This window comes from Lycorma delicatula, chromosome 11 (genome assembly GCF_047948215.1).
Source record: "Lycorma delicatula isolate Av1 chromosome 11, ASM4794821v1, whole genome shotgun sequence".
NCBI lineage: Eukaryota > Metazoa > Arthropoda > Insecta > Hemiptera > Fulgoridae > Lycorma > Lycorma delicatula.
In genome coordinates, this window is record NC_134465.1 from 5,794,521 (window position 1) to 5,816,454 (window position 21,934).

At 32.7% G+C, this 21,934-nt stretch overlaps 1 protein-coding gene across 1 annotated transcript in view; it reads right to left on the reverse strand.

The window, feature by feature from the left end:
- Window positions 1-21,934, reverse strand: part of CARPA (Carbonic anhydrase-related protein A) — a 483,368-nt gene that overhangs the window by 268,114 nt on the left and 193,320 nt on the right. Inside the window, exons 3-4 of the mRNA XM_075378891.1 lie at window positions 20,290-20,426; window positions 7,372-7,563 (exon numbers count right to left, since the gene is read on the reverse strand). Of these exons, the coding sequence (XP_075235006.1) occupies window positions 7,372-7,563; window positions 20,290-20,426 (329 nt within the window). The remainder of the gene's footprint in view (window positions 1-7,371; window positions 7,564-20,289; window positions 20,427-21,934) is intronic.

Sequence of the window (21,934 nt, forward strand, 5' to 3'; positions counted from 1 at the left end):
ATATATTGTAAGTATGTCGGCCTGTATTTTTATTTCATATCTGCAGACTGGATAGGCTAAGTCAGGTAGAATTTAATTATTTTTATCATAATGAAACAATTATAATGAATTAATTTGTTTTCATAGGTTGGCAATATCTGATTAACAATTAAATTTTTCAAGCATTGTTTGAATAATCTTGATGTTGGTTTTTGTATTGTATTAAGGTATCTGTGTACAATTCAGAAAACAATTTTTACAAAATTTAATGAAATTTCCTTTAAAACATAACGGGAGACGATGCAAATATGTATTTATTTGAAGAGTATACGGACATAATATTAATTTACGGTAAGTAAACGAGAATGGTTTGGTGCAGTTCAAGAATATCGTACTTATCCGCATCGAAGAGCACCTGATCGCAAAACTTTTGAAGCTGTGGAGAGACGACTTAGAGAAACTGGCATTTTAAACCAAAACGATAAGATACTGGTCGTTAACGAAGCCCGAGAAACTATAGTAATGAACAAGCAATAATAAATTCTGTACAATTATCGACGACTATAAGCACCAGACGGGTATCAAGGAATTTAAATATATCACAATCACGCGTAAGCCAGACACTTCATGAGGCAGGGTTGTATCCGTTCCATGTAAAACGGATACAAGACTTATTACCGTAAGATCATAATAAACGGAAGATATTTTGCCAATGGATAACCAGATAATGACTACGAAATCACAATTTCCTTCGACATATTCTGATAACTGATGAATTTCGCCTCACAAGAAATTGAATAGTAAATTTTCGTAACACATATATTTGGGCGGATGAAAATCCACAAGAGACAGCGACAAGACATTTCCAGCATACATTCTCAATTAATGTACGGTTTGGTGTTCTAGGTGATAATTCGATCGGTTCAGTTTTCTTTCCAAGAAGGCTTACAGGAGAAGTGCACTTCAGAAGCGTTTTATGTCAGATACCTTTAAAACTAATGGAGGTACAGTTCTGGGACCCATTTTTTAATATTTTTAGATCAAAAACCAAAAGAAACAACTAAATTTGCCCATTAATTTACCTTTCCAGAATTTCACGGGAGAAATCTTTCGTTAGCCGTAAATACTTAATGAAACTTTTCAGGCCTAGCCTATGAACTTTTTTCTCTATTTTTTGGTATAGAATCAGCTTCCGAGAGATTGCCGTATAGTTCTGAATCACTCTATATATGAGAGTAAGTCGATTATTATCCGAAATTTAGTTATATTTTTGTTTATGTCGGTAGTACTATCGTGTCGCATAGATGACGCATGCGTGGTTTAATTGTTGTTATGTCTGTGCAGGTTTGATGCTGCTAGGTTATTCCATGATCGCTGCCCTGCCGTTAACCGTGGGTGCTCCGCTTTCTGTTAGCCCCAAAGAAGAGCGACGTTCAGCGATCTGTTTTTTGTGGTCGGAAGGTGTATCAGGGGCCGAAATTCATCGAAGACTTTCGGTACAGTACGGGAACAGTGTGTTGCCGCAACGGAGTGTCTATGAAAAATTCAAAAACGATCGCACAAGTGTTACGCACGATGAAGGAGCCGGACGACCGTTTACCGCCACAAATGAGGAAAAGATTGCGTGTGCACGTGATACGGTTTTCTTAGACAGACGAGTAACTATCGATGAAAAGGCACAACGTCTGCAAATTAGTCACGGTTCTGTCTACGAAATCATCCGCAACAGAATTGAGGTTCATAAAGTCTGTGCAAGACGGGTCCCAAAACAAACTCACACAGTCGCATAAACAAACGCGCTTGGTCATCTTCCAAAAACATTTGGATCGCTATGGTAACAAACGGGACATCTCATCACCGGTGACGAAACACGGATCTATCAGTACGAATCGGAGAGTAAATGGCAGAATATGGAATGGAAACATCCTAATTCGCCCTGCAAAAAATGTTCAACACCCAACCGTCCGCAGGAAAACTGATGCTTATGGTTTTTTGGGACTCACAAGGCCCAGTACTGGAACATTATGAGGAAAGAGGCACGACAATAAATAGTGCGCGTTACAGCGAGATGTTTACTGCCAAGCTGACGCTTGCAATTCGAAGCAAACGTCGAGGACTGCTGTCGAAAGCTGTTATGTTGTTGCACGACAATGTCCACACTACTCAAACGCTCCAGAATCTCGACTTTGAAGTACCGGTTCGTCCTCCGTATAGTCCTGATCTTGCCCCTTCTGACTACCAATCGTTTGGTCCACTCAAAGAGGCATTAAGGGGCCGTCGATTTAACTCGAACGAAACAGTGAAAGAAGCGATGCATTCCTGGCTCGTAGCTCAACCGAAAACCTTCTTTTATGAGGCCATCAGGAAGCTTGTGCAACGATGGACCAAGTGCGTTGTATCGCAAGGGGACTATGTTGAAAAATGATGTACATGTAAGTTTCCTAATTGTATTGCAATAAAATTTATAACTACATCGGGGGTAATAACTGACTTACCCTCGTGTATATTTAAATTGAACTGAATAAATGCTAAACAGAATTTAACGTTATTAAATTTTTGTGACTGTCACATTATCAAAAGGAATATTTTTTTATCCTTTAATAAAAATTAAAATTTTGTACTATTATAACTTGACTAAAGTAAGCAAACATAAAAATCTACACAGTATATAAACAGTAAAAAAAAAAAAAACATTCAAAAAAGGAGAAGGCTTAATTAAATATAAGAAAAATGGATGACGGATAGAGTAATTATTTTTGTTATCGTTATTACTATTACTAAACTTTTGCAAAGAGTTCTTATTTGAACTTAATCCATCATATATACAATTTGTTTGTTTCAGTTTCTCAAAACATTTTCTTAAATGTCTAGGAAGAAAAAACAACAACAAAAAAAGAAATAAGCACGGTTTCGCGTGAACAATCCATTTTTACGTTACTCCCTGCCATTTAACTCCCACCCCCTCACACTTACAATCAATCTATATAGTCGCCTGAAACAGCCCGTAACCGTATCACTCTAAATATAGTGTACTACCACTTTCATTGATTGGCCGTTTAATGTATCAAAAAGTTACAAAAGAAAACAAAAGTACAATAAAGTTTCTTTAGCACGGACAGACATATTCGCGTGCGTACGAAAATAAAAATGAAACTACACTAGGAAAGGACGTATTCAATACAAATATAAAAAAATCAAATACATACATATCTACATGTGTACGAGTAATAGGTATTTTAATAGGCCAATAAACTTGACGTTGATAATATTAGATGACGCCATTCCGTTTTTTACATCAGTCGGAATCGTTTAATTCACACTGTTGATTAAAATACCATTAAAAATTATTTCAAGTTCAACATTTTTTTGGACGTTATCATTCTTAACGTTCTAATTATCCACTATCAATTTAATATTTATTTTAATAGACAGTTAAAATAATCATAAAAATACCCGTTGATTTTAAAATTGACCGGTTAAATAATTTTTTTTTTTTTTTTTTTAATTTTTAATTAACGTTGACATTTGTGGTCGCAATTTTTCTTAAATCGTCAAAATTTAATTATTTTTATACAGTTTGCTTATCTCGCAAAAATTTTTAAAACAGGTTATCACCCGTATGTCCCATTTAAAATTTTTGAATCGCCCCTGTTCCCTGCCGAATCCCTGTAGGCAAAACATTCTAAATTGGATCTTACTGAATTAGCCTCTCTTATTGGAGAATATTTCCAAAGATAAAATCGGGATACTTCGAACAACAAAAAAATTAAAGGGGAGCATACGTATAACCGTAGTTCTCTATTTGAATCAAACACATTGTTGGCCGTCATTTTGGATAGGGCGATCAGAATTTAGTTTTAATTGAATTTTTTTTTTCATCTCGTCGAACACTTTAAAAGGATATATAAAATGACCTTTGGTCCGATTTGAAATTCTTGAGTTGCTCCCCGCTCCTCACTACCCAAAAATCAAAAATACTGAAATATACGTTCATTGAAGTAGCCTCTAAGTACAAAGAAGAATGCCTAAAACCGCATTCAATTATTATAAAAACGAACGAGAGGGTGTAAGTTACTTTTCAGCGACCCGGTGTATATATATATATATATATATATATATATATATATATATATATATATATATAACATGTTGTCTGTGTGTCGAATTATAATTAGTATTATAAACTACCACATACACACATATAAAGCAACATTGATCTTACCATCAATCTAATAAGGGCTTTTCAAATCCTTTAGATTCATCATCACTTATTAAAATACCATAATTATCATATTAGCATTGAGTTATTTCGTCAACCAAGTCATGACCGATGAAAATTATTAATCAAATGTTAAAACTCTATTATACAGGTCTACCAATTTAAACAGATCATCCTGCAAATCTTGTATTGCTGATATATAAAATTAAATGCACAGACCGTGATACCATATACATAGGTAAACTGATAGATCATTTAAAGCAAGATTCTCATAACATCTACAAACGTTTAAAAATAAAAAGTAAAATTTTTCAAATATGGCACATCACTTGATTTTAAATGGACATAAAATTACAGATTTAGTAAATAATCTTACTTCTTCTTCTTCTTTTTCCTGTTTAGCCTCCGGTAACTACCGTATTTAGATAATTCTTCAGAGGATGATATATGTATGAGTGTAAATGAAGTGTAGTCTTGTACATTCTCAGTTCGACCGTTCCTGAGATGTGTGGTTAATTGAAACCCAACCGCCAAAGAACACCGGTATCCACGATCTAATATTCAAATCCGTGTAAAAATATCTGGCTTTACTAGGACTTGAACGTTGTAACTTTCGACTTCCAAATCAGCTGATTTGGGAAGACGCGTTAGTAAATAATCTTACTATATTAGAAATTTGTAACGTTAAAAACAAACTGGAGCATTTGGAAAAGTATTACATTTATAAATATAAAAATTTTAATTTAATAAAACACCAGGTATATTTTGAGCAGAATAATCTGTTTAAATTGATAGATTTATATAATAGAGTTTCAAAATCTAATATTACATAATAATAAGTCACTCGATATTAAATTTCACTTTTGAATAATTTTACACAGCGACTACTACTGATAATCACGTTAACAATATAAAAAAAAAAAATTAAAAAAAAAAAGAATTACAAAAATATATTTGATTACATATAAAAAAATTATTTTTTAAAAAAGCTTTTATTTAACTAATATTAATATTAACATTAATAAAAAAAGGGAAACAAATTAGAAAAACCTTCTAAAAAGTAGAAAACAAGAATTAAATCAAATTGATAATTAAAAAAAAATATATATATAATAATTAACAAATATAAAAATGTACTGAAAAGTAAAAAATAAATTATATAAATATCTAATAAATAACCAATATAAATGTAATAATTATTAAATTTTAAAAGTAAAACTAATGAAAATATTTAGTTAAATAAAAGCGTAGCTCAGTTTTTATAATTTATTTAAAACAACACAGCATTTATTTTTACAACAATTAATCTTCATTTTCATTTTCAATAACGACGCGAGGAGGTGGAAAGATCTGCTGGAACCTCACCAGTTGAGACTGACTAGCAACTAGTAACAATCTTTTCTTTCGTTTTCCTGTTTAGCCTTCGGTAACTACCATTTAGATAATTCTTCAGAGGATGAATGAGGATGATATGTATGAGTGTAAACGAAGTGTAGTCTTGTACATTCTCAGTTCGACCGTTCCTGTGATGTGTGGTTAATTGAAACCCAACCACCAAAGAACACCGATATTCACGATCTAGTGTTCAAATCCGTGTAAAAATAACTGGCTTTACTAGGACTTGAACGCTGTAACTCTCGACTTCCAAATCAGCTGATTTGGGAAGACGCGTTAACCACTAGACCAACCCGGTGGGTTAACTAGTAACAATATGGTAAAATGCATCCACTCGCTTTCTTTGTACGTGTTCTCACATAGTTGAAGTTCATCTTCGAATTCTGCCTGTAATCTAAGCCAAATTGAACGCACTCTTTCCGCTAAAAGTTTCATTTTAATTAATTAAGAATTTTTATTTAACGAATTCATAATTACGATTACAATAATAATAATGATAATAATTATGAATTTTTCAGATCGCCGTCAAAATGTAATAACTTTGTGCAAGATTTCTAAATTTAATTTTTTTTTTTAATCTTATTAATCCTTAAAGGTCATCTCGATGCAAATTTGAACCATCGAAAAATTAAAACTTGAGTTATTTTATTACAGATAAATAAAGTATATACATATACTAAACAACCTCAATAAACAAAAAATATATTTTAAAATAAAGCAAATATCTATAAATATTTATTCGAAAAGATTGTTATAAAAACTGCGCCGCACTTTTATTTAACTGAATATTTTCATTACTTTTAATTTTAAAATTTAATAATTATTACATTTATTTATTAGATATTTATATAATTTATTTTTTACTTTTCAGTGCATTTTTATATTTGTTAATATATTATATATATATTTTTTTTTAATTATCAATTTGATTTAATTCTTGTTTTCTACTTTTTAGAAAGTTTTTCTAATTTGTTTCCCTTTTTTATTAATGTTAATATTAATATTAGTTAAATAAAAGCTTTTTTAAAAAATAATTTTTTATATGTAATCAAATATATTTTTGTTTATTGTTTAAGAATATATTTTTTTTTGGTTTTTTTGTATTTTTTACTTTTTAGTCTTGATGAACAATAAACTTTTTACATCCCAAAAAAAATATTCTTAATAATATTTATATCTGAATATTATTGTTTGTTTATTATTTTACTTTTGGTGCAGAAATCACGTCAAAATCTTTAACTACACATGGCTCTAATAAAGAAGGATTACCGGACACTTGTAAATATGAGCGTTTTGCTTCAAATTAATTCCAAGAATGCTGTTGATGGAGTAACATCCCAACCCCGTAGGGGAAGACACCCGTTTTGAGACGCATCCAGACGCCCACCCTCCCCCACCCAGTTCGTAACCGTGATGTGCTTTAACGGTATGATGGAGTGGCAGTATAGCTCTGTATATGATTCTGTGTAAGTGTCGTGTTTCATTCCCGGTTTAAAATCATAAAATCTTATCACAACGTGATAACAAGCTGAATAATAGCTTCTTTTTTTTAAATCAAAAAAATTATGGGTAACATTTAAGTCGCTTATATGTTGGTATTTAAACATTTGAAGTAGAAAGTGGAATTCGCTCGTGGAACTATGTTAATTACTCTGTATTAATGTGCTACAACATGAAATGAAAAGGTATATTCTATTTTATCCAAAAAAAATGTCGACTAAAGTAAAACTTATAAATTAAATATATTTTAGTAAAGAATATTGAAAAAAATAACTTACCTCAGCCGGAAACGATTGACCACCAATTTTATGTTCAGAGCCCACTTGATCAACAGTACCATAATGTATATACAATTCTTCGAATTGATACCGATAAGCTAACGGACCACCAGATATGTTCACATGATGTTTTAAATCTTTATCTACTCTGAACACTAACGACTGTCCGGTATTCAAAAGTATACCGTTAACCTGAACAGAAATTAAAAACAAAAACTTACAATTTAATCTTTTTTTTTAAAATAAAAACTTAGTTTTTATAAATCAACACTATAAAGCTTAAAAACAATATATTTAATTATTATTTGCCGATTGGCGATATACTAGAGTACTTATTATCTCAATTGAACCACAAAAATTAATTATTAATAAGAAAGTAAATTCGTAAGTTAAAAGGACAATAAGATATGCCAAAGTGTAATCCAATCGATTTGGATTACTGAAAATATCCGAAGAAAGAATTATATTAGCGTTCAAAAAGTGACACAATCTTATGGAAGAATGTTTCCTTCTTTTATTGGATGTTTAATTGAGGAAAAATGGGTTTCACACTGCATTAGAGAACGTTCATTTTCCCTCAACACAATACTTAAATGTACCAGTTATGACCCAGAATGCCTAAGTACGGTGTGGATGCACCAAACAAGTTCTCCATCAAGCGGCCGTACGACAAGTTTCAAGAGACAGGAACTGTAGTAGATGCAGCAAAAAATTGTCGACCGCAAGCGGTAACACCAGAACAATTGATCGTAAGTTTTCTGAGGCATTCGCAGTCAAGAATGGTGTTGTAAAATTTAGACTAAGCGCAGGATCCACGCTTCCGCGGTCTCAGTGAGTTAGATTGAAGGAATCATGTTAGGTTGGATGTAAAGATGTCCGTTTGAGGCCTACGTGAAGGCAAAATTTGATTTGTATTTTACCGATCCAAATGTCTGTCGAGGCATTTGCATCGGTGGCATCCCGACCGAGGCCTGGCTGATGACTGAGAATTAGAGGGTCTAAAGACGACCTCCGGTACAGCCCCTTAGGGCTCGGAACGGAAGGGATAGTGCGGTGACCGGTAACGTCATAAGGTGGTGTCTTATCCTAAGGGGTTGCGTGACCGGCTAGAGGACACGTGGTTTCAGCAGGACAAACCATACAGCCAATACTATGAATTTCTTGGATACATGGATAAGTGATTCTGAAAGAGTTAAGACCTCTTCCGTCTCCTGATTTATCATCTCCTAACTTTTTATTGTAGGGATACCTTAAGGAGGCGCTTAAAAAACTCATCCTTACACCGTTCCCGAATTGCAGAGTGAAATTGTACGAAGTTTCGCTGCAATTCCTCAACAAACGTTACAAAATGTGTTTAAGAGCATGCAACGTCGTTTTCGATTATGTGAATCGTGTAATGGAGGCCGCTTCAAACAACAATTATAACTCGCTCATTTTCTCATAAGGTTGCGTCACTTTTTGCCCAACCTTTTTCAACGGTTGAATTTATACTTATTAACTCTTCCACTGGCTTTTCCCTGGGTATCTATTATAGTGGATCGGCCGTTAAATCGTATCATTAACTAGTTACATCTCTTCATCATTTTAAGGGTCATTAAATAAACAAAAATTAAAAATTATAAACTTTATTTATTTTAGTACTATCCAAATTTAGACACAAAGGAGATGTTATTGTTTTCTAATTGGCTGTGAAACAGCAGCGTATGAATAAAATTATGTGCGATGCGCTTCAAGTAAAATCATATCCCAAGAATTGCAGCAAACGTAACGAACGTATACTATATTTTATTAGGAATGAGTCGTTTAATACGGCTATTTACTATATCAATGAGTTCAGTTTGTTTACAAGTGGATATAACTGAAAAACGTAGTACTATGATAAACTGGCATCCTTGTCATCAATTTAATACATTGTATGGCATAGACGTAACATTACGTCGGCAATGATTTAGTGAAAAATACCACTGATGTACCATAACGTTTAGTATTTTCTATGAAGTTCATCGGAATATCAAATTTGTTATTTTATTCGAACTGTTAAACAGTTCACTGTTTATAATTCTACAATCTAGATTGAAAGAAATGATTTATTTAATACCTGAAGAAGTGGTTTTTTGTTAGTTATTAAAGCGATCGAGATTACTGATTAGATAATGTCGCGACTTTTAGTGAAATACATAAAGAATGGAGCATTGAAAACTGAAATAGATGCAGGGGACAATGGCAAAAATACTTTATATATATAATTAAAAAATATTACCGAATTAATCTTCTATTCGTGAGGACGTGTATTTTTCATTTATTTACCTACAATCAATACGTAAGACTAATGTACTACGTGTCCCAAAAATCCTGCACCATAGGGATTTTACTAAATTTGCTATTTTTTCTAGTTGAAAGACTAAAAAATGTTGACCGCTGATGAACGGGTAGAGATTACCCTCCTTTGTGAAAGAGGATTCTCTCATAGACAAGTTGCAGATGAATTTAATATGAGGTATCTAAACGAGAGCTAGTGTCGCACACAACAGTTGGCATACTGCTAGTAAAGTTCAAAGCTACAGGTAGTGTCGCCAACGCTAAAAGAACTGGATGTCCGAGCACTTTAGAAAAGGTAATAGAAGGGGTTTTAACGAAAGTATCTGCAAGTCCGAAAAACCCAATTCGCCGAACAAGCGCCGAACAAGCTTGCAAGTGGGAGTTTCTGGGTCAACAGCATGGAGGATCTTGCAAAAAAAAAATATCATCCGTAAAAGTTACAAGTGTTACACCAGATGTCAGAAGACGATCCTGATCGGCGTATGGAAATTTACAATTTGTTTCTGACCCAGAGTTTTTGTTTAAAATTATATTCTCTGACGAAGACAACTTTCATCTACATGCAAGGTAGACATAACTTACGGTACTGATCGGACAGTAACCCTCACTGGTTTATCTCCAGTAAGGAGCAAGGAGCTGATCGCATCGTGGCTTGGTGCGGTTTGTGGAAAACCGAATAATTCGCCCGTACTTCTTTGACGGAACAGTTAACAGCAAAACTTACTTGGCAATGTTAGAAAATGAAATACTGCCTGATTTGGATTTGCTGGGTTCTGGAACACCAGAATTGTTCATGCAGGACGGTACACCCCCGCACTATGGTATACAAGTTTGTGATCGGCTAGATGAACGCTTCCTCCTCCTCAGTGGATCGGTAGTTAGGGGACAAGTGGAATGGGCTCCACGATCCCCAGATTTAAGTCCGATGGATAATGTCGTGTGGGGTTATGTAAAATTCCAAGTTTACATTGTCAAGATCAGAGACAAAAACCATCTGCGAGAGCGCATCACAACTGTGTGCCAGTTTGTAACGATTGACTTGGAGATCAACAATCTGTGGAAGACGGGAGACCGTTTTCAACTATGTTTTCGACGTATATGGAAACCATATTGAACAGATATTGTAAATAAATCGTATATATCCCTATGGTGCGGGACTTTTAGACACCTTGTATGTATTAATATGAATTAATAAAAAAATTATTTCTACGCCAGTAAATGTAACTACAATTAAAATTTTGCCACTTTGAGAGTCTTGATTGGTTAACTGATATTATATATTTAGTTAAAATAAATAGTGTAATAGTGAATTCCTATTATTTAAATAAAAAGTTAAAATACGTTGATTTTGTAGTAAATAATAAAGATATAATTACTTTTTTTTTTTTTAAATAGATATTTAAAAAAGTCAGTGTACTGAGATAAGATATCGAGAAAAGAAAGAGAGAGAGAGAAACTTATTGGAGACCTTTTTGTTTTCCCCCCTACACCCCCGGACCGAATCTGCAGTCAAACATGACTCGGTCCAAGGGGCGTGTCCTTGCGACTCTAACGGGCCTCCTCGCCTTCCGACAGTAGGTCCGGCATGGCAGGTCGGCCCGCCGGATCTGAATCTTCTTATTTTAATTTGCCTGCTTCTAACTTCAGAAGGGGGTCAACCGGGTGGGGCGGGGTTACCGGGGTAACCTGGGCTGCCGTTCGTCAGTGCTTGCACGGACGAACGGCAGCTCAGCAGGGGGCTGTCCTTCCCACCACGTCTTCCACCCCGGCTTTAGTCTGCTCTCATTCTCTGTAATCCTTTATTTTTCCTCTTTAGAATGTCTGCAATGAGTTTCTCCATGTTTAGCCATTCCCTTAAACCCTTTAACATGTACGGGACAGCGGTTTCAGGTTTCATCCATCCGAGATTACAATTTAACTTGGCCCCATCCCACCGAGAACATTCAAAGAAGGTACGGTAAGGAGTGTCCGGCAGCCCGCAATGCAATTCTTGAACATCCTTCTACTATCTAACCGGTAGAGATATTTCCCAAATTTGTCGTGACCGAAGAGAAACTGTATGACATAATATTCATTCTCCATTAATTTATAATTGGAGACCTAAATATGCAATGAATCAACCATTACTCTACATTAATTTATACTAATTATTATAATCTTTTTTTTATAAGATAGCCTTTAACGGTTGTGATTCCTATTCATATTTGTATGTTAACGGAAACTAACTACAAATCAAAAGCTAAAAATGTAAATAAATTTAGTTTATTTGTCTTTAATTAGTATTATCATTGAAAAATCGAAATATTTTATTTTCTTAAAAAAAAAGATTGATTAATTCCTTAAAAAATCTATTACAACTATAAACTGTACATCCGTGTATATTTTTACAAAAAATTATATACAAATGAAAATATATATAAATATGAAAAAGAACAAGGAAAAAAGAATGATATTTATAAAAAATAAAAAATATTTTATCAAAATCTGGTAATTGTAAGTACGTAAAAATAATGTTCAATATAAACATTTCATTTTCAACGAACAAATGGCTCGTTACTGAATTCAATATGTATGTGTGTGAACAATTTTTGTCTCGTATTTTGATTTTTATTTCGGGTTCGGATTAAGCATCATTAGAGGATTACAAAATATACGAATGCCCACGATCAGCCGTCGGATTCACCTCAAAATCGCAGCCAAAATTAAAATTTTGTAATAATTATGCAATAACGGTGTAAGCTATCAAGACGGTTAAAACGCACTAATTTAATGTTAATCAAAATGCATAAATATAATTTTTGTACATCAAGTTTAAGACCACTAAAACGGTGGAAAAACTAACTTTTTAATAATTGAAAAAAAATATATATTTCGTAAAACCGTCAAAACACGAGATAAATAGATTATATTAACGTATGCAGGACCGCAGTAGAGATTTATTGAAATGAAAAAAAAATATTCTGCGCCACCCGCAGATTTAAAAATAAAATTTGTAATTTAAAATTAGAAAAATTTTTCTACAAAAACAGTTAAAAAAAGGAAAACTTAAAGAAAAATTTTAGAATTTAAATGTAAAAATAATCAAAATATTATAAGATCAAATAAACAGATTTACCAGAAGTTTGAAAAAGTAACGTATTCTATAAGAAAATGAAGATCAGACTTATACAGACAAATAAAAAGGATAAAGAAAAACAAATTAAAAGAAACGGTTTTTAATTATCTTTTTAAATTAAAAATTGGTTATACAAATCGAAAAATATCTAAAGGAATTAAATATTAAAGAAGATAAAATTTCGAACCGAAATACGTTCAGAAATAAAATAATAAAATACCAAGATTTTTCAGGAAAAAGGCGAAGACAACTTTCCAAAAAAAGAGACGAAGTCAAGGAATGAGTGAATACAGGTAGAAAATGGAAAAAATGCAAAGTTGTTTTTTAATGCGATCCATAGTTGATCCAACCGAAAAAAAAAAAACACTATAATTAATCTATAAATGTGTCTTTTACTTATAATGAGGCCTGTTATTATCAATTTAATCAATTTCTCTGCAATTGTAAAAAAATATTGGATAATACATGTATATATATAAAAAAGAATGTTTGACTGTCTGTATATCTCTTATGCCTTCCTAAACCGTTTATCCGATTGCGATGAAACTTTGGGTAATGGTTGGACGCATGCCTGGTTTCTGAATTAGTTTGGACCCGCTAGGTGGCGCTGGAGACGAGATATTTCGAAAAATTGTATTTACGGTCTGATTTGGCTCATATCCAGAATATGTGTTATTTGCATCGGAAAGAAATATCTCTGCAAAAAATGGACCTGCTAGATGGGGCTGGGGTTGAGATATTTGGAGAAAATTGCATTTATTATCGTATTTGGGTCATATTTAGAATATATATTAGTTAGGTGAAAAGAAATATTTTTACAAAAAATGGACCCATTAGGTGGTGCTGGAGTTGAGATATGTGGAAAAATTGTATTTGTGAACCGATCTGGCTCATATTCAGAATACATATTAGTTATGCGAAAAGAGAAATTTTTGCAAAAACTATACCCGCTAGGTGGCGCCGGTGTCGAGATATTTACGAAACAAACAAACAAATTTACAAACAGACTTTCTTCTTCTATATGTATATAAAAGGCAATATTCGTATGTGTATACGCTATAGTCTAATAAACTACTAGACCGATTTAAAAGAAAAGAGGGGAAATGGGGAAAAGAAAAAACAACAGGGAAATAGGGAAAAAGGAAGAAGGGAAAAGGGAAATAAGGGAAAAGGGAAAAAGAGATAAAGTGAAAGGTTAAATTTTATGAAGTTCCGTAATGTTAATCTTTTTAATGTTTTATCAAACTTTCAATTGTATTCATTTAATATATATATATATATACTCAAATCTAGCAATAGCGAAGCATTGCCGAGTCTGCTAAAAATCAATAAAAAATGATATTTTTTTATTACAAAAATATAAAATATTAACTACCCTAATGCGATTACGAATCACTATACCTCATAATATAGCCGAACATAATATAGCCGGGTTCGAATCCCAGTTAGGTATCGTATTATCAAACTCTACAAAATTCATCTATCATTAAGTTACTGTAATAGGGCATAAGCCTGGTGTTGCTTTGTAATAAGTAAATAAACATACCAGTTACCTAACGCAACAATTATAATTTATAATTTCACAGCATGGAGAGTTAACAATATAAAAAAATTAAAGACAATTTGACATAAAACCAAGGATCTAGTAATTTTTTTCATCGGTAACTTATTCAGTATATACATCAATTATTGCGGGTGATTCTCTAGAGTGTTTCTTTACACGTATATATACGTCCGTGTAGGTTTACCATGAATATAGACGTAATCCACACGTATACATTATATAGCGGGGTTGTAAACAAAGAAACTTGAATTGAATGGTTAAAAATATATCGTGCAGTTGTTAAAAGTTTTCTTCGAGCCGTATTACTAGCGATAATAGTAGTAGCACTAAATTCTACAAGTAGTTTCTCTAGATTTCTTTTAACTTGATCTTCTTCATCTACAATCCTTCTTTCTCTTTTATTTATTTAATCTTAGGTTCTTCGTAAAGTCCATTAATAATAAGTAGATGCAGGATTAAGGAGTAAGCATGTCGGTCAAGTTTAAATCTTTTTTTTATCTCGTAGGTACTTCGATTTTTAGCGATAGAAACGGAAAATATAGCGGTAAAGATTTTCTTTCTCTTTCTATACCCTGTCCTATTTCCCTTTTATTTTTTTCATTCGAACAACCGAAAGAATACATCGATATACCTCAATTTTATTTTCTACCGTTTTTGTGTTTTTTTTGTTGTCTTTTTTATAAATCAAGCATGTACTTTTAAATCCACAATGTCTTCTCCCGTAACAAAACCGAAGAAACAAGTAATACTATTCTTGTAACCAAACCAATCTTAACAATGTTCGTGTAGAAAATGTTTGGACAAGGACAGAGGGTCAGAGGAGAAACAAACTAAAGACGTCTTCTTCATCATTTTATTTCTTCCTAACAATACATCCATCTATCTATCTTCGTTCGACTTGTCCATCTTAAAACAAACCTCTCCACCTCCTTCATTTCTCTCTTTTATTTTCCGTTTCACTTTTCTAACTTCCCCTATACGTTTAACTTTCATTAAGATGAAACGAATCGATAAAATCAATGTCCCTAACGTTCTCTCGATGTAACCCGCAACGAATAGTCTGCTAGACTTTTACCCTTATTTGCACAATACAATCGATCAAATTACCTAATTTTACAAATTATTGAGAAAATATCGATTGAAGTTAACTTCATTAATTAAAAAAAATTATTTAAATTATAATGATAAATTATAATTATCGTTACAATTATTAAAAAATTATAATGAGACGGGAAATCCTACTTTTATTCCGAACGTCAAATTTATTTCCCTGCTAGATACCTCTCAAACATGCTTTATGTATATGACAGTAAATAATATTTTCTCAGTAGACTAAAATTTCTTCTTCAAAGGAGGCTTTTCTAAAACAAGAATTTTAAATTTAAAGAATTATTCAAACTTTTTTTAACACCGATGCTAAGTATGAAGAACAATATACGAAAACGTATTTTGTATTTCTATAGCAGAAGACAGAATTCTGATTATCAATCTGGGATAGGTTTAAAACCGTGATATTTTGAGTTAAAAGTTATAAAAAGAGGGGGAAAAATGGAACCAGAACGTAACTATTTCAATTTTTGTTTTTTAAATCGTACAATACTTAACAAACTTAAAGAATTTGTAATTACAAGAAACAATCTTTTATTAAATAAAAAGAATCTTTTTCGGTATACCGGAAGGCGGAGGTAGATATCACCGGTGCTACAGCTACCCTCACGGTCCGATTTTGGCTGTTAACGAACTCGACCGAGAGTTTGGGACGAGTTATTTTTAAGGAACCATTTGAAGTAAGGGATAAAAATGATTTCCGCCTCAAAGTTAAAAAAAACTTCAAATTTACTCAATAATGATTGAATATGAAAAAAGTTTCACATGTTTAGCATACGACAAGCCCCCATCTTCTTACAATACCACCAACATTTTGGTCATCCCTTGCCGTAAGGGTTGGTCATATTAAAAATCTTTTTACATAAATGTTTTACGTAATGTTTAGAGGACTAACGATCACTTTAAACCGATTCAATACTGTGCCTGTTACGGAAGGTATGAATTTTTGTCTTCAAAACCCAATATTTCCACCCTGTGTCAATGGTTGGTGATATCAAAAAACTTTACTTATATAGGTTTTAAATAGGTTCTAGGCCCTTATCCAAAGAATAGTAGTAACTTTAAACGAATTAGATATTTTACTTAATAAGAAAGTTATAATTATTTTTTTTTCGTAAAAGCCCCCTCGTCGACCCTCGTAGTCCGATTTCGGCCGTTAACGAACTCGAACGAGATTTTGGGATTTTAAGGAACAATTTGAAAGTGATTAGCGCAAAATTACGGCAGTTATCGTGTCCACAAGTAAGTGAAAAAAAAAATATATATATTGTTATCACATATTTGCCTAATTTAATATCGACGGGCAATAACCGTAGCAACGATGTGAGCAAGCGCACAGTATACGGACGTGCTCATCATTATCAGGCACAAAATTCCACCCAATCCGTATTCTTTGGTTTTTAATCAATCATAAGGTGAGAATAATTCTTATCATTATCAGGCACGAAATTCCAACCAATCATATTCGATTTTTTAACCAATCCTAAGGTGAGAGTAACTCTTATCATCATCATGAACGAAATTCCAACCAATCGTATTCGTTGTTTTTTAACGAATCATAAGGTGAGAATAATTCTTATCATTATTAGACACAGAATTCCAACCAATCGTATTGTTTGCTTTTTAACCAATCATAAGGTAAGTGTAATTCTTATCATTATCAGCCACAAAATTCCAACCAATCGTATTGCTTGTTTTTTAACCAATCATAAGGTGAGAGTAATTCTTATCATTATCAGCCACGAAATTCCAACCAATCGTGTTGTTTGTTTTTTAACCAATCATAAGGTGAGAGTAATTCTTATCATTATCAGCCACAAAATTCCAACCAATCATATTCGTTTTTTTTAACCAATCCTAAGGTGAGAGTAAGTCTTATCATCATCATGAACGAAATTCCAACCAATCGTATTCGTTGTTTTTTTAACGAATCATAAGGTGAGACTAATTCTTATCATTATCTGCCACGAAATTCCAATCAATCGAATTCTTTGTTTTTACCAATCATAAGATGAGAGTACGAGGATTATTTTTTTTCAAGATCTGATCGGTCACAAAATTAAAACCACAGTGAAAATAACATTTTTTTTATTTGTTACAAGTACTTACATAGTTACGCTATTTCTCTACATAGTCGTCCCTCCGATTTAGACATTCGTCGTAGCGTGGGACCAACTTTCCAATACGCTCGTCATAGAACTGAGCCGCCTGTGTTTTCAGCTATGCTTCTACGCTGGTCTGCAACTTGATGTCTGGGCAAACATTTTGTTCTCCTTGCCAGCGTTTCATGTGAGCAAAGAGGTGGAAATCGGATGGAGCCAAGTGCGGGCTGTATGGTGGGTGATCAAACACTTCCCAACTAAAACTCTGCAGGATCTTCTTTGTTACAGCTGCAGTGTGCGGCCGAGCATTGTCATGGAGAAAGACAATTCCTGATGACAACATTCCTCTCCGCTTATTCTTATTTACCCACCATATAGCCCGGACTTGGGTCCATACGATTTTCAGCTCTTTGCTCACATGAAACGCTGGCTAGGAGGACAACATTTTGACACAGACATCGAGCTGCAAACCAGCGTAGAAACGTAGCTGAAAACACAGGCGGCTCCGTTCTATGACGAGGGTATTGGAAAGTTGGTACCATGCTACGACAAAGGTCTACATCGAAGTGGCGACTATTTAGAGAAATAGCGTAACTTTGTAAGTACTTGTTACAAATAAAAAAAATTTTATTTTCACTGTGGTTTTAATTTCGTGACCGATTTTTTTTTTTTGTCTTCAGTCATTTGACTGATTTGATGCAGCTCTCCAAGATTCCCTATCTAGTGCTAGTCGTTTCATTTCAGTATACCCTCTACATCCTACATCCCTAACAATTTGTTTTACATATTCCAAACGTGGCCTGCCTACACAATTTTTTCCTTCTACCTGTCCTTCCAATATTAAAGCGACTATTCCAGGATGCCTTAATATGTGGCCTATAAGTCTGTCTCTTCTTTTAACTATATTTTTCCAAACGCTTCCTTCTTCATCTATTTGCCCCAATACCTCTTCATTTGTCACTTTATCCACCCGTCTGATTTTTAACATTCTCCTATAGCACCACATATCAAAAGCTTCTAATCTTTTCTTCTCAGATACTCCGATCGTCCAAGTTTCACTTCTATATAAAGCGACACTCCAAACATACACTTTCAAAAATCTTTTCCTGACATTTAAATTAATTTTTGATGTAAACAAATTATATTTCTTACTGAAGGCTCGTTTCGCCTGTGCTATTTGGCATTTTATATCGCTCCTGCTTCGTCCATCTTTAGTAATTCTACTTCCCAAATAACAAAATTCTTCTACCTCCATAATCTTTTCTCCTCCTATTTTCACATTCAGCGGTCCATCTTTGTTATTTCTACTACATTTCATTACTTTTGTTTTGTTCTTGTTTATTTTCACGCGATAGTTCTTGCGTAGGACTTCATCCATGCCGTTGATTGTTTCTTCTAAATCCTGTTTACTCTCAGCTAGAATTACTATATCATCAGCAAATCGTAGCATCTTTATCTTTTCACCTTGTACTGTTACTCGGAATCTAAATTTTTCTTTAACGTCATTAACTGCTAGTTCCATGTAAAGTTTAAAAAGTAACGGAGACAGGGAACATCCTTGTCGGACTCCGTTACTTATTACGGCTTCTTTCTTATGTTCTTCGATTGTTTCTGTTACTGTTTGGTTCTTGTACATGACCGATTGGAACTTGAAAAAAAATAACCCTGGTATATTAATTTATTAATAATTATTAACCTCTCATTGTAAAAGAAATTACGATGAATAATTAAAAAAAAAGATAAAATATAAGAAGTTTTTAATGAAATAACACTTCATGTACTTTTCATTTTAAAAAAAATGTAAATGTAATTTAATAGGCATACAAGGTAATCATAAGTTGCCCGCATTAAATTTTTTTATTTTGATTTTAATCCGATTTAGTAGTTAGTAACCAGAGACTAAATACTTTGAAAGTATACCAACGTGTAACAAAACGTTTCTATATTACACTGTTTTAACATTTTATTAATTATATCGGGATTCTGAAGAAGAAATACTTTTAACATCGTTTCATATTAAAGAAAAGGCACAAATTAATAACTATCAACCGATTGTTACAGAAATGTTTAATGCATAATGTTTTTTCAGCCGTAGAAAAAATACGGTATGAAACTCCAATGCGTTATTGTGAAGATTTTATGACATTCGCCAAGGGTCGCACCGTAACTTATTCGCAGTCGTACATCAATGGCTCTCGTTATAGGCTCATTGCATAATTTACTATTATAATAACTTAATAAAACAATTAGACAATATTAAAGTATAACTTGTAACGGTAAATACCATCATTCCTAACTTTTTATCTAATTTTGGAACCGGCAATTAATTGTAAACATTTCCAGTCTTCGGCCTTTTTTCTTACGTTTCGGTAAAACATGTAATTAAAAGAGAATTTTTTAATAGAAATTTAGACGGTGAATATTTCAATCTACTTGTATTAGTTCCACAAACTACTTAATAAGTTATTAAAACGTATTATAAGATTTAATTTTTTTTTTCCAATCTCCGTAGCTGAGTGGGCATTTGTAGCTGAGTGCGCATCTCCGTAGCCAATCTCCGGATTTGGTGCGGAGGTCCCGGGTTTGAATCCCGGTCAGGCATGGCATCTTTTCATAAGCTATCAATTTCTACCTAGCTAATGACCATAGCTGTTGATGCCCGCTCTTTCATAATAAAAATTAAAAAGAATTTTTCTTTGTTAATACATTACCTTGCACTTATCGATATTTATATGTTCAAGGTACGGGTCGAATAAAAGAAGTTGAGGATCGACATTAATAGGAGACTGTCTACGTCCTTTGTTACATAGGCTCCATTCTGGATTAATTCTTCCCCAGTATTCTGGACCTGATAAAAAAAGAATTACACGATTATTATAATTTTTATAAATATATACAATAATAACATATTTTTCAAAAATAATTTAAATACAGAACAAAAATAGTAGTACATTAAATTATTGTATTCAACATATTTCCCGTTTTTCTTAAAGATACTTGTATAACGTATTGAAGAATGAAATATCCGTAGTAGAACAAGTTACAGTAAGAGCTGCTTTCTTTAACAAAGATGATTTAAGGGTAATTTACATCCAAACCCCATCAAAAAATAAACAAAAGCTGTAATTTGTCCTACAAGGGTGTTCCACAGATTCAATTGTGAAAGGCCATAAAGTGGAGGTCTTCCTTTATAGCATGGCAAGTTGCTATCCAATAATATATTCCATTCAATGAAGATAAACTACTAAATATAACCGGCAAAAATTATATCTTCACATCACTAGTAAGGGTATATAAAACAAGAAAAATATGTCAATTCTGTTAAATTACATCCTATTAAATTACATATACACATTTTTTTTTAAATGAAAAGTACATAACATTTTATTTCATTAACTTACTAGTTAATGAAATAAAATGAACCGGCAATGCTTCGCTATTGCTAGATTTGTGTATATATATATTAAATGAACACAACTGAAAGTTTGATAAAACATTAACAAAATGAACATTACAGAAAATGATCAAATTACATAAAATTCAAACCTTGAATTCACAAAATAATAAATAATATAAATAATCACTTAATAATTCATTTATAATAAATAATATTATAAATTCAAAAAAATTAACCATTCTCATTTTCTTTTTATCCTTTTCCCTTAAACCCTTTCACCATTTTCCTTTCCCCAGTTCATATTTACCTCATTCCTTTTCCCTATTTCCCTTTCCATTTCCCATTTCACTCTTTCCTCTCCCTTTCTCATTAATTCCCTCATTTCCCCTTCCTCTTTTCACTTTTTCTCCTTTTATTTTTTCTCCTTTCCCCTTTCCTTTTACCAAATTTCCCCTTTTTTCTTTTTCCATTTTTCCCATCTTCCTTTTAACTTTTTCCATTTTTCCTTTATTCCCCGCGCGTAATGCGGTCCAGTAGTTTTTTAATCTATAGCGGACGCACATATCAGAAATACTGAAATGAAATCGTAAAACATTTAGTATAGCATTTGTGGCTTTTACGTCCAACAGATAGCGCTGGTTTTTTTTCCCAAAAAAGCATGATTTTACCTGTAACAGGTATGACGTATTGGGTATATAAAAACACGCGCGTATTCGAATGCAACGTTGTGTCAAAATTTCAAAGCAATCGGTGAAGAACTTTCGGAGATTTAAGATTTTGAACAAACGATTTTCAAAAGAATTTTGAAAATTATTATTTTCATTTATAAAAATAATAATTTTTCATATTTTTTTTTATTGTTACTATTGAATTATTATTTATCGTAAAACTTTTTTTAGAATTAGCGGTTAATAATTATTAACCACTTTTGTTAATCAGCGGTTAATATTATTAATAAA